This window comes from Corvus brachyrhynchos, unplaced genomic scaffold (assembly GCF_000691975.1).
Source record: "Corvus brachyrhynchos isolate BGI_N302 unplaced genomic scaffold, ASM69197v1 scaffold213, whole genome shotgun sequence".
NCBI classification, from domain to species: Eukaryota; Metazoa; Chordata; class Aves; order Passeriformes; family Corvidae; genus Corvus; species Corvus brachyrhynchos.
In genome coordinates, this window is record NW_008237233.1 from 1,831,937 (window position 1) to 1,846,363 (window position 14,427).

The 14,427-nt window shown below is 35.2% G+C and overlaps 1 protein-coding gene across 13 annotated transcripts in view; it reads left to right on the plus strand.

Annotated features, from left to right (window-relative positions):
• The window catches only part of MEF2C (myocyte enhancer factor 2C), a 125,619-nt gene extending 113,086 nt beyond the window's left edge, over window positions 1-12,533 (plus strand). For 11 of the 13 annotated variants that reach the window (XM_017729537.1, XM_017729541.1, XM_017729538.1 and 8 more), the window contains 2 exons: window positions 777-912; window positions 7,795-12,533. In XM_017729537.1, coding sequence (XP_017585026.1) covers window positions 777-912; window positions 7,795-8,116 — 458 coding nt within the window. In that variant the 3' untranslated portion in view covers window positions 8,117-12,533. The remainder of the gene's footprint in view (window positions 1-776; window positions 913-7,794) is intronic. The other 2 variants (XM_017729543.1, XM_017729542.1) reach the window with 1 other exon arrangement.
• Window positions 12,534-14,427: the final 1,894 nt, after the last annotated feature.

Consider the following 14,427-nt stretch of genomic DNA (forward strand, 5'->3'; position numbering starts at 1 on the left):
TTGCTTATTCTGTACCTGTCACTAACTTCAGACATATCTATTTTAAAGTTAGCTGTCTTGTTTGAAGAAAAATTGATTTGGTAGCTTTATTTCATTGGCTTTAATTTTAAAAAAAAAAGTGAAACTTAAAACAGTTAACAGTTCTTAGTCTTCCTTGGAGATAATTTCATGCAGTTGAGTACACTAGTACATCCTAAAGCCATGAGGGTAGTGGGAATAAGCAGCTTCAGTATCTCCACATCAGTGTTCAGTAACTGTTGGCTATCACACCTCCCTACCTGGGAGGGCACAAAAATGAAGCCTCAAGGCATCTTTACAGTTCCTGTTGTGAATTGCTGCTGTACAGAGTGCACACAGTGACACACAGATCCAGTGATATTAGAGAACACATGTGTTGTTCAGAAATAGGCTGCCTGCTGGATTCTTCAAGGAAGACTCTAACCAAAATGTTTTACTTTTCAAGTCTTTCTGACAGTGTATTTGTAGTTAATTTGTAGTTATGCATATGTAGTTATTGTGAATTTACAGGCCAAGAATGCTTTAGATCTGCCAGACCCAGTAAAGCCCTGCTAGATTCCAGAATAATTATTAGTGCATTACTTGCTCCCAAGTTAATGAGTTGAGGGAAGAGGAAGATCTACTTTTTCTGCTGTAACTTAAGGTGATTGTGCAATTAAAATTAAAAGGCTTACAAAGTGACATGAAAATTACTGTGTTGTTTAATTGCTTTCTCTTTAATTCTCACTTAATTATTGTCTTTCTGTTTTCAAATCTAGAATATTCTCTGAGTAGTGCAGATATATCATCTCTCTCTGGTTTTAATACAGCCAGTGCTCTTCATCTTGGTTCTGTGACTGGCTGGCAACAGCAACACCTACATAACATGCCACCATCTACCCTCAGTCAATTGGGGTAAGCAGTGTTTTCTTTACTTTACTGTCCTACTGTGACTTCAGTCTCCCCAGTAATTCCAAATGTGAAATATGTCAAGTAACATACCAGAACATAGTTACTGTGTGTAAAAACTAGATTTTGCAAAACTGGAACAATGCAATTCATGGAAAGTTTGCTAGGGAGCTACAATGAAATATTCTGTGTCCATATCTTCTCAGTAGTGTATTGTTTATGTTTTAGTTTTTATTTCTTTAAGTAGCATTTTATTTCACTACTAAAACCAAACACCTATATTGTACTGATGCTATATTTACTATTTATGCTTTTTATTTCCAGTTACCATCACATAAAGACTTACAGTAAACTAGAATTTTTTCTAGACATTTTAATAAAGTAAGATTTACATAATTAATTGACCTGAGATTAAGACTTAACCTTATATAATAATAACATACTCCCTTCTGCTCAACTCTGAAATTCAAGTTTCATTTCTTTGGAGATAATTTTTAGAGAAAATACCATGATTAGGCCAAATAACTGAGAGCTCACAAAACTTAATTTGATGGGCCTGTACTGAGGAGGACAGGTATTCCTGCCCTCTAGTGGCTAATTTTACAGTATTTACTCCAGTTTTGGAGAAACGCAGCGCTCTATCATCTTGGGATCTTTGAAATGTGAAAATTCACACAGGCAAATCACCTGATCAAGCAACCTCTTGGCTCATTGAAATGAACAAGTGTATGACTTTCAAATATTCTGATATCTGCAGTTTCTATTGAGTAAGACCATAGGCATGCACCAGTGTGGCACAGTAGCCTAATGTATGGTTAGACATGTCAGAATTTTAAAAGATTTATCATAAAAATAGAAGCTGAAAACATCTGGAGTGTATTTATGAGGAAAAATTTTAATTCATATATATTTGAAAAGAATTTTTTTTTTCAGAAAGAAGTGTTACACATATGCACTCTTTTTTTTTCAAGATTGTTGCCATAATGTGGAACTATTTAATACTCTAAATGCAGCTTAAATTTCAAAATTCTCTTTCTACTTTATCTGACCATTTTTTGTAACTTATTTTAATGTCCTTACCATCTAGAAGATTTGGGTTTTTAAGGACAGCTATACAAGTGTTTCAAATGAAACAATTTTTTTAAACCTCATTCCTATATGAATAAGTATATAGAGATACAAATGACATAAAAACATACAGCTGAAATACCTGCCGTGCTAGAAAAAATAGTCTTAATATCTTTCTCTTACACTTTTCTTTTTGAGTTTGCACTATTTCTGGGGCAGCATTCAGACTTACTGAACAATCAGTTATAAATTCTCAAACAAATTGAAAGCTCGCTTCTTAGATATCACTGTATAAACAATCGGTACCATACCAAGGAATGTAATAAGGCTATTTGGTTAGCCAAAAAAAAAAAAGTATAAATTAGCTCCTAAACTAACTACATGCCTTTTCAGATATGTCACACATTGTGATCTGTTTCTGATTCATATTGCAGAATGTCAAAGTGTAATGACTGTGGCTGTGGATTACATTCTGAGTTGCTACTCTTATTACTATTCTTTCAATGATTTGTAAATGAATTCAGCTATGAAAGCTGCTTCACAGGCAGCTCTGAAGAAGTCTTCTATCACTGCAGAAAATCATAAGCCTTTATTTTATTCACTGAGTTCTACATGCAAAAGCATTTGTTTTAACTTTTGGATTACTTGAAAAACTTGAAATTCTGTAGAATATATTCAGTCCATGTCAACCTGATCTAGAATTTGCAAAAATATTTTAAAAATGAAACAAAATTATAGTCATCTTCACAGACTTGAGAAAAAAACATCTAGAAAGGTTTTGACAACACAAATCTCTGTGCTGAGTGAGGTTATACACTGAAATATTTGGCAACTGTGAGATGCCTGTTGTTAACAGTAGGCTATAAAAACCTGTGGGAAAACAAAGTTAATGGAAGAGACATTACAGCTCTCCTTCAGGTTTTGTTTTTCACCAAAGTCTAGAGGTGAAAATCAGCTCTGCTTCCTCAATGCATGACAGAAGAATGTGGTTAGTAGTAGAATAAGATAGGTTAGATGTAGTATCTTGCTCCAGATCAGTCCTCAGCAATTTCAGTAGCACTGTCTGAACCATCTTGAAGGTAATTAGAGATCTCTGCAACCTAGCTCTTAGTTCTTCACGCTGACTGTGCAATTTGGAGCCACACTAGTGCTGGTGAACTAGAGGGTAAATACATGAGTACATGGAGTAGCTCACTTTCACTTTCTGTGCACCTTTTGGCCTTCTGCTGAGCCTGGTGAACAGCATAACAATGTAGAGCCTGTTTAGACATGACTAGGACATTAAAACAAGCCAGACTTTTCAACTTTTTGCGTTAAAAAGCAAAATAGTATTTTCATGGTCTTTTAACTGCATCTATCTCTGGAAAAAATACACATACAAATTCTACTGAAAATCAGTCCCTCCCAAAGCTTTGGGATTTGGCCTGAATATTACACTGATGTCTCTTACTGCTTATTTAACATGTTCCAAAAAGACTAACAGAATTTAACTGCTGATAACCAAAAGGGAAATCCTTCTCAAACTTTGTAATAAATTATCAAAATTTTTATGCAAAAATCCAAAGTATGAGAAATCTTCCTAGCCTAAGAGACAATATTTTCATCTAAAAGTAACATCCACAGGTGAAGTTTTCACTTTCCTAAAATATGAATGCAAGCATAGAAACAACATTTAATCTGAAGATGCTTCAATATAGATAATTATTTAAGAGAAGTAAGAGAAGTTTCTCTAAACTTCTACACAGATGAACAAAAAGTTGTCCAAATTCATACATAATATTGACTTGTTCTGTGATCCTTACGTAGCAAGATTATTACTTAGCAATAATTATTTTTGATTAGATAATAACTATATCTAGATATAGGGAAATATTCTCCATTAAACAATTTTTATTGAAAAATTTGGAAACAGTTACATCATGTTTAATGAATTTATATCAGTTCTGACAATTTCCTTGCTTTTAATAAAACCTTATGTATTTCAGATTGAGCCTTCTTTTCTTATGCCACAATTATAAATAAGATGTTCTAGTAATTCATTTTCATGTTATTCTTTGTTTTAAAATTCCTTTTTAAAAAGTGTAAACCTTAGCACATGAGAGCCTAACAAAATGTCCTGATACAGAAGTTCTTATTCTGCTTTTACATTGATCAGAAAAGTATTAAAAAATAAACAAAACCAACTAAAAAACACTTAGCTTTTACCTAAAATAAAAACAGAGAGGAGGGAAGAAGTTGAATTGCTAGTAAGTCAAAAATATCTTCTCCTAGATACAAATTAGCACATAACTAAGGTTACATAAATAAATTTCGCCATGAATTTTCAATGTTCATTTACATGTATTTATGGGAGAAAATTATATGAAGGGAGGAAATAAACTGATTTAGAGAAGCAAGTGTAGGCATAATAGAAAAGGTGCATGAGGCTTTCTTCCTTCAATAGACCACTTTCTCTCTCTAGAAAACCCTACATTGTCCATGTTCATGTCCTCATCACTTACTCAGACCTGCACTTCTACCTGTGTCATGCTGAGTTTCAATACCAGTTGGAGATTCAAGTAGAAGGAGATGCATACAGAGCTGGCATCATCCCAAGTTCATGGCACCCTGTCTTCCTCCCCACTTCTCACACAGCAGAGCTGTGTTGTTGTTCTGTGTCGAAACCAGATAGGAACCAACATTTCTCCATGTGGCCATCATAATCTGAATAAACATCGAATTTTAACTACACTGGCCTCAACAGGGACTGCTGTGCCAAGTTAAAACATTAATTTTCTTCATTGTCCCCATAAAATGAAGTGTTTTCCTACCATATGTGGAAAAAGGTCATGATGTCAGAATAAGTGGTCTGCCTGGCACCTATTCAGTGCACATAACTATATACAAACCTTTGAAATAATTTTCATTAGTTTCTCAGTAGTTTTTCCATATCCAAGACCTGTTTGTTTACCAGGGGATTTAGTGAAGGTTTCACATGATGAAAATAGGGCCAAATTAACGTAATTATATGAAGCAGCAGTGTAAAATATGCATTGATACATATAAGTGCAAACAGCTGTTTCTACACTCACACATACATATACAGGAAATTAAACCATTTTGCAGCAGACTGAACTCTCATTTCTTATGGCGCAGCTTCCATTCTAAATAGAGGTCAATCTTCTGTTTGGAATACAGATTTATAAACTGCACCTTAGCACCTATTATTTCACCATTCACATGTATGTGTAACACTATGTTTCCCATGTAAGTGACCATTTTAGCTTAGACGAACTTCTCATAAAAATGTTTCAGAAAATGTTAATGAAATATTGCAAATTATAATGAAATAAAAATATATCAAATCACAGAAATACTTTCAGCAGAAAAAGTTTATATTTAGAAAGAAAAAAACGGTGACTCAAAATAAGTGCTACAATTTATTTATATTGTTACAATTTGTTTATATTGTTCTAAATCTCAGAACTTCAGTCTTGACCTGCCAAAATGACTTCTTATCCTTTTTTAAATGTACAGAAAAAAAGGGGGGATTCAAAATTCAAATCAACCTGTAGCATTTATAGAACTGCCTCTAATTTGTATGCCAGGTGATTATGTAATAATGCCGGTGATTCCCAAGGAATCTGTAGAAAAGTCTATAGAGATGCATTCTCATACTCACTTCTGAGGCACTATTAAAAAGGCAATATTCCAGCACAGCAATACCAGCTCTGTATCAATGACACTCAGTTCAACCCTCTAGATCTGTTCCCTTGGGTGCTGTCACACAATAGAATGCTAGTATGTTCCATGTGAACACATTTAACTGAATATAGTTCTTTTTATCTATTTTTATCTTTTTTAATTATCCCCAGCTTTGCAAAGTGGTATGTCATTTGCTCAAATCAAACACTTCTAAATCAAATGCCCAGGCTCCACCATCCTTTATTACAGGACTTTCAGTTTAGCTATAAGCTTGGCTTGTAAATTCATGTGTAATCTTATCATACTAAACTGACAGCCTGTTTACTCAGGTGAAGTCCTAGGATCTCCTAAGCAACACAAAAATAAAGTCACTGGAAATGAAAAGAAAAAAATGACAGAGATGTATATTGGATTTTCGTTGGATTGTTTTTAACAAATTTTCAGGAAGAATGGAATATTTCACTATGTTGGAATGGCAAAGTCTTATATTTACAGTTTCTTATATGTATTAATTTAATATTTACAGAAACAATACAAAGAAAATATCCTGCTTGAAAAAAGAAAAAGGTTACATGTTTTACTATTGAAGGTTATTATTCATGAACTTCGTAACTTAAGAAAGGGCTTATTGCAGGTTTGAGAAATACATCTGTATAAGACTGAGGGGTTGATGAAAAACTTGGAGGTAGAACATCCTGTTTACTTTATTTTCTAAAAAGATCCATTCATTATTAAGCACTGCAGTAATTCCTGATAAAAGAAGATTATATCATTCAATATTGAAGCCTTATAGTTTTATTTTTAATCTGTCAGAAGAAAAAAAATTCATCCAAGTAGTAGTAAATGTTGTTTCAGTAACGCTTAGCTTTCAGTTGATGAGATACCTGGGAAAGTAGAGTATTTCAATAAATGAAAAGACCACACCTAAACTTACCTCTGTCTTCTACATACTTAGAAATTCCTTACAAATCACAATATTGCATCTTCTTGCATTAAAAAATGCCTGCATATCCATTTAGGTTTAAAATCTTGCAAAGCCAAGTGGTCTGTTGCCCTTAATGCCTTCCTACCCCTCTATAAATAAATATGAATAGAAACCTTGAAATGCTGTCTCTAGGGTAATACACTAGCTTCAGCTGAGCAAATGGTCCTTGAACTGGAACATAATGGGAACTGCATGTTGAGAATTCTATTTCAATAATGAAAAGTCAAGTTTTGCCAGGAGGTGGTGCTTTTGTACAAAATATTCTGCAGATGAAAGTAATCTCATTTCTCCCATAGAGATAAAGCATGTTCTCAGTATTCACTCTCGTCCCTACCTGTTTCCTCTTTCCTCTGCCACTACCTGCCCACAAAAATGCACAGAAAAAAAAAAAAAAAAAAGCTTAGAATAGTTATACGGCCTACCTTTGAAAAAGTTTCAGCATAGTGGTCTGTCTGCTAATATCATCCTTTGAGCTTGGCTTTCCAATGGGCAAGCAGAGTTGTCCTCTATCTTCTCCTATTCCTCTGCTTCCCTTTTGTAGTTTATCCAAATGCATTCTGGATTGAATTATGGATTTACAGATTTAAACCATAAATCATATCTAAATCCTTGCCTGCCTGTGCTATTTTGTTGATGTCAATCCTAGGACCAGTAATTTCAACTTTATTCTGAAAGGTATAAAAATTACCAGACCAGAATTTTTTGTTTCTGTTTTGCATCTGAAGTCACGTGTCAAAACAAACCGCAATAAAAATAGTTGTGTGCATTCAAATTAATGGGATTAAACCCAGAAGAAAGTCCATGCTTCCCCTGTCTCAGCTAATGCATACACACGCACAAGTATTAGTTACACAGAAACCTGCAGGTGGTTCCAACAGTGCAAAGGCTCACCTTCCCAAATTTGTGATGACATTTGATTTTAAAAAAAAGAGAGAGATTGAAAGTGAGACCTCTCTCCAAATTGAGGGCTTGTCTGTTGTGGTGCTTTCATCTCCTGGAATTTGTGAATTCTGCTCAGACAACAGTGCCCAAGCTCTCTGCATGTGCTGTTCCTGGTGAGCTTTTACACTGGTGTTTTGTGTGAGTGTTTGTGCATATCTGGGGGCTCCATGCCTCCTCCGTCTGTAACTGGGTTTCCTTTCCTCCTACAGAGCTTGCACTAGCACTCATTTATCTCAGAGTACAAATCTCTCCCTGCCTTCTACTCAAAGCCTCAACATCAAGTCAGAACCTGTTTCTCCTCCTAGAGACCGTACCACCACATCATCGAGATACCAACAGCACACGCGCCATGAGGCGGGGAGATCTCCTGTTGACAGTTTGAGCAGCTGTAGCAGTTCCTACGATGGAAGTGACCGAGAAGATCACCGGAACGAATTCCACTCCCCCATTGGACTCACCAGACCTTCGCCGGACGAAAGGGAAAGCCCCTCTGTCAAGCGCATGCGGCTCTCTGAAGGATGGGCAACATGATAGCATTATTACTATTAGTTGGGGTTTTTTTTCTTGCAGTGTGTGTGTGCTATACCTTAACGGGAGGGGGGAGGGGGGAAGGGTCGATATGCATTATATGTGCTGTGTGTGAAAAAAAGTCAGGTACTCTGTTTTGTAAAAGTACTTTTAAATTGCCTCAGTGATGCAGTATAAGGATAAACAGAAATGCTGAGATAAGCTTAGCACTTGAGTTGTACAACAGAACACTTGTACAAAATAGATTTTAAGGCTAACTTCTTTTCACTGTTGTGCTCCCTTGCAAAATGTATGTTACAATAGATAGTGTCATGTTGCAGGTTCAACGTTATTTACATGTAAATAGACAAAATGAAAACATTTGCCAGAAATGGCAGATCTTTACTGAGAGAGAAAGCAGCTGTTATGCAACATATAGAAAATGTACAGATGTTTTGACAGACCCAGAAGTTGGGTGGCCATGAATTGATGCTAGAAAGAGTCTGGGTCACCTAACATACTGAAAATGCTCACAAACATGCAGGCATATTTCTGGAGTATGGCACTCATTTAAAAAGGATCAGACCATTTCAAGAGGACCATACTTCTAAAAATGTTGAGTTCGAGGGCTGACATATTTAATTTTTAAAATTATGGGTCTGCATCATTTATTAAATAAAAAAAGTATAAAAATATGTACATTACATTTTGCTTATTTTCATATTAAAAAGTAAGACAGAGTTTGCAAAGCATTTGTGGCTTTTGTAGTTTCCTTAAGCCAAAATGTGTTCTTTTTTCCTTGATAGCTTTGCTAATCTTTTAAACAGTCCTGAAGAAAAAAACAAAAAGGACTTTTTGTATAGAAAGCACTACCCTAAGCCTTGAGGAACTCCATGCTTTGCTAACCAAGATAACTGTTTTCTCTTTGCATAAGTTTTGTTTTTGAAATGTGTATTTTTAATTATATAAAATATTAAAAATCTTTTTAAAAAAATCTGTGAAATTAACATGCTTGTGTATAGCTTTCTAATATATATAATAATTATGGTAATAGCAAAAGTTTTTGTTCTCTTAATAGTGGGGAATTATATTTGTGCAGTTGCACATTTAACTATTTTCTTTCAGTTTTATTTTACTGGGTATATGTTTTACAGATCAAAGTCAGCTGTTGAAAGACTGATCTGTAAACGATTATACTTTACCCATGGTGTAACAACTTAAATCATTTTAATACAGCATTTTACAATCAGTTGGGTGAACTGCCATCCATTGTATATACTGATTAGTTCTTTCATGCTGTTTTGTGCATTGTAACAAGTTAAGGGCCCTTCTATTTCTTAACGTCCTGCGTATCTTGTAGTTTTCCATGGGTTAAATGACAAAGTGGCGTAACTTGGCCCTCTCATTAATGAAGCTGGTATTCTGCCTGTCAGAATTGAATGTACAGCTTTAATGGCTGTCAGCTACGTGAGCGCAGGTGAATATGTGCTGAAGCAGCGGGGGAGACAAAGGGAGGGATTGGCACAAACATGCCGGTTGTATAGATTCCTCCCCTCTCACAGACATAAAACTCTTGAAGAGATCATCAGTTAAAAGGTCATTCAAAACTGGTTGATTTTACACAGCCAATATTGGCCATCTGGTCCTTGGTTCTCATGGACCTCCGCACGTCATCTCACAGTGGGCATGTTGTTGAGCAACGCCCCCTGTGTGTTTACACCGGAGCAGGACTTGCTTCAGCACACGACATCCACATTTTCTCCAGCCTCATATTGTTCCTCTGACTAAGATAGCTTGACCAGAGGGAATGTGTCATTTTCAGTCCCTCTTTGTCCCTCTTGTATATTAGAAAAAATGGTATATTCAAGTGTTTCAGTTTAATCTTTCTGTTGGAGGGAAAAAGTGTTTAAGCAAAATGTTAGTGCCATAGTAAAAGTGTAATATTTCTCCTTTTTTCAAGAGTCCTTCTAGGTCTCAACTACATACATTGACATTATGATGAAGAATATAGCTGTGACAGTGAAATGTCAACGCAAAATACTTTGAAGTGAAATCCACACTCTTTTTTCCACCTATATATGCAGTTGCTGTGCACTGCTCAGTGATAGAGTGTACCTCTCTGTAGTAGAGAATGATGATCAGACTACAGTGTGCATTAGGACACAGGCTCTTCACTTACCATGACTTTACAGAAGCCTGCCTTACAGGCACTTTCAGCCGTGCAGGGGCTATAGCATAATCTGGAAACTCTTTAAGCAGAATACTGTGCTACTAATGCGTCCATCTTATCTCGTGTAGCAAACTGCAGGGTAAACAAAGATACGCATGTTTTAAAAAAAACAAAAAATAAACAAAAAAAACCAAACCAAACCAAACCAAACAAAAAAAAAAAGGTAAAATGGGGCCCATAATTAATTTTCAAACACAAAACCCCTGTGTTTGAAACCACTTTCTTCACCCTCAGATTAATCTGTATTCATATTCTCATCTGAGAATTTTGAACTTTGGTGTGTCAAAAATATGCAAATATATCACAAATGTACCTTGTAATTTCAAGAAAAAATACAATTTTATTGGTATCGTAGTAGAAACTTGTCAGTGGGGAAGGGGATTTGGTCTATTGATATATTAAGAATAGCCATATTAACAGTTTACCTTGCGATTTGCCTCAGCAACACATGAAAAAAATGAAAGGTATCATATTTAATGAAGATGCAGTGTAATATATTACTGCAAGTAACTAAGAAGAAAGTAGCGTGAAAAATATTGCCTGGGCAATTTATATTAACTCTGACAGTGATTTTTTGTATAAACACAAGTAGAACAGAATCACGTGAAAATAAATGCCAGTCAGCCCTCTTGTTCCTGCTGCAGAGGGCAACTAATTTATACTGGCAAAATTGTGGGGGATAATGCATATTTGCAAACTGATCTAATGATAAGAAGCACAACTTTGATTGTGAAGTCACTTTCTGTAAACTATAACTGTCTACCTTTCTTGTTCCTTTATCTGTACCTTACCATTTATTGTATTTGCAAAAGCTAATTTGGGTTTATTGTGTGATTCCTTTGTATTTAAGGAGTTTGGGGCAGAGCCCTGAAAGAGTATTAACATTTACTTTACCTTAACCCATGCTATATGATGTTTTAGGCAACATTCTTAATTGCAAGTTCAAACACCTGAAGTGGCATTCTAGACATCTGCAAGTATTGTTATAGCTAAGCTAATCTCTATTAAAAGGTGTTGTCAGTTAGTGTTTAATTGCTGGTGACAATTATATGATATACCTTACCTGCACAACATGTACACTGTATGCATTGAGCCATTCACAGTAAAGCTTTGATCATTTCAGTGTCTTTCAAAAGTTGTGTTTTATAACAAAATGGCTTATATTTTTCCCAGAAGAGGAATTTAGCAATTTTTAATGACTAATATAAAAACTATCTGTTGTCCTCAGATCTTTTTCAGGTAAAGTTAGCATAAGAATAGAACTCATAGGCTGTTTTCAAGGATGTCAACCCTTTTGTATTGTATGTGTTATCCTATATACCCTCTTTTATCTGTAGTCTAACAGCTGTTTTGTTTTCCTTCTTCCTTCACCTTGAAGGTAAACGCTTTGTAATTTTTTAAAAGCCACTTGAAACCTCAATAAAGGCTGTTGCCTAAACATGGCATACTTCATCTGTTCCTGTTTGTGCCATCTGCTGTGATGTCGTCAGTTACATGGCATTAATTTCCTGCCACTACAGGTCTCTTGAAGGACTGATGGAACATTGGTGTCTGTTAGAATGCTTCAGACTGTAGATGTAATAAAAGGCTTTTGTTAATATATTTTAACCAAAGATGTGGAGCAATCCAAGCTTTGAGCCACAGACTTTCTGCATCAAAAATATCCATTTGATTATTTTCATAATCACGTGTTGCATTTCTACCTTCCCTTCTCATACCTCAGACTGATCCATACCTCAGTTTGATTCAAAAAAAGGTCAGTTAAATAAATAATTTTAAAAAAAATTACAAATTAAAAATGCAGTACTAGAGTCTTTTGTGTATTTAATATCAGACCTGGGTTACTGCAGGCATTACACTTGGATTGCTTCAGATGGTTTGTTGTATCCTTTTTTTCTTTTTTTCTTCTCTTTCATGGGGATTTGCTTCCATAAAACAATGGTGATAAAAAAATAGCTTGTAAATGGGAGCATACAAGCATTTGCAACAAATATTAAAGTAGAGGCTCACAGCGGCATAAGCTGGACTTTGTCGCCACTAGATGACAAGATGTTATAACTAAGTTAAACCACATCTGTGTATCTCAAGGGACTTAATTCAGCTGTCTGTAGTGAACAAAAATGGGAAAATTTCAAAAGATTCTCCTGCTGGAAATAAGGTATAATTTGTATTTTGCAGACAAATCAGTAAAGTTACTGGCTTTCTTAGTGATATGGTGTCTGTTGTGCATTTTTTTATTAATTTAAATAGTGTTCAGTTTTCACTGTTTTGAATTGTAACACATGAAAGAATCAGCACTTTAACTACCAGCAGCTGCCTCGAGGTCCCTTACCAATTATTTGTGCTTGCTTTGAAAGCTAAGCAATGTTTTCTGGCACACATCACTCCACCAATTCAGAGAAACTCCATCACTCCTCTGGAGTCAGTGTCATTTGGAATCAGGCCATCTGAATCTGTCCTTGACATCTGACTAGCAGAGGAGCTTGATGAAATAATGCCTGGCTTTCAGGTGCTTAGTTACTGAAAGGGAATCTAAACTCCCACATGTCCTGTGAATTATATCCATGGGGACAACCATGCAAAAACCCTATAAAAAATGCATGTTCTGCGTAAAAATAATATATCATTGGATCTATTATTGTCTAACAAACCTGCATAAGGACTGTGTCAGAATTAATCTATTCACCTTTCTATACTTTTTTCTGGGAGTTTTTGTTTGTTTGTTGTTTGTGGGGAGTTACAGGGGGGTTTTCCTACTAATATTTATATTTTCAGAATAAAAGAATCACTTTATTTCAAAAAGATGTGGTTTTATGCCAGAAGCAGACAACCTATTACAAAGTTAAGGTGCTTGGTGAATGGGACAGTTTCAAAAATAACTTTACAAAGCCTAGTTCCTAAATATGTTTATGAAAGAAAACTGTGCTGTGCTGTTCCTTTTCACAACAATTTCATTTAGGAGAAATACTGCTAGTATTGCAGTGTTGGACTACCAATGGCCTAGCAATTGGCCTAGCAATGAGCTGTTAAAACTAAGATTAAATGTCATTTGTTTTACTACATATTATATTTTGCTCAAGTAAATCCCTTTATGTCATCATTGGCCAGGATTAACAAAATATTTCTGAAAATGCAGTTGGCTTAAAAAATTTATCTGGGAGTCATCTTGCAGTCATCTGTGTGATTAATACTGATAATGTTATACCTGCATTGGAAAAGAAATTACTTAGAAAATAGAGTCTGTTATGTACTTTGTTGTGCTACTTATTGCTCTGGAAAAAAATAAGCATAAACATACTGACTACTTTGCTGTAAATACTATGAACTATATTTATAAACAATTTTTTTAATTATGTTGCAATGGGAGGTGGGGGGAGAGTCAAGAATTCTTTAAATCAGCTTTCTCACTTTAGGTTCACATATGTCATCCTAAAAAGCAATTGTGAAGTGTACAGTCTGAGATAATAACTAAGAGGCATACATCTTCCACCCAGAGTGTTTGCTTTACCTGAAAATTCCTTTCTTCTTTTCTTTAGCAAAAATCAACATAGCATCTTTGTAGAACCAGGAAACTATGCTGAGACAGTTGTTGCATATGTCACATTAAGGAGACCAAGCCAGCAATGTGACTCATTCATACCTAACCCTTTCTCAAACACAATGCTTGCATTTCCAGAGGTAAAATACTGGGAGTGAGAGAATCCAAAGAACAGCAAGGAGGAATTATTTTAAAACAATCAGATCATTAAGTCTATAAGCAGCAAAAAGATATTGTTCATGTCTCTACTGACAGACATAGCCTATTCCTCATTAATTCAGTGGAAATTTACCAATGCAGCAAGATTTTACCTGCTCCATCTAAACTGATGCATGGAACTCCAGTTTTCTGGAGTCCCTGATTTTGGGACATTCAGACTGCTTAGCCATATGACTACATTTTTTTTATTCATGTATTGTACTTAATGCTTTACAGTAAGTATTGAGAGTGTCTGCAATAGGTAAATCTATACTGCATTCTCCGCAGTCCATATAGACACATCCAAGATAATTCTGTTGTGAGCAGATATTTTGGTTAACAGTAGACTTTCTACTGATGAAGGTATTT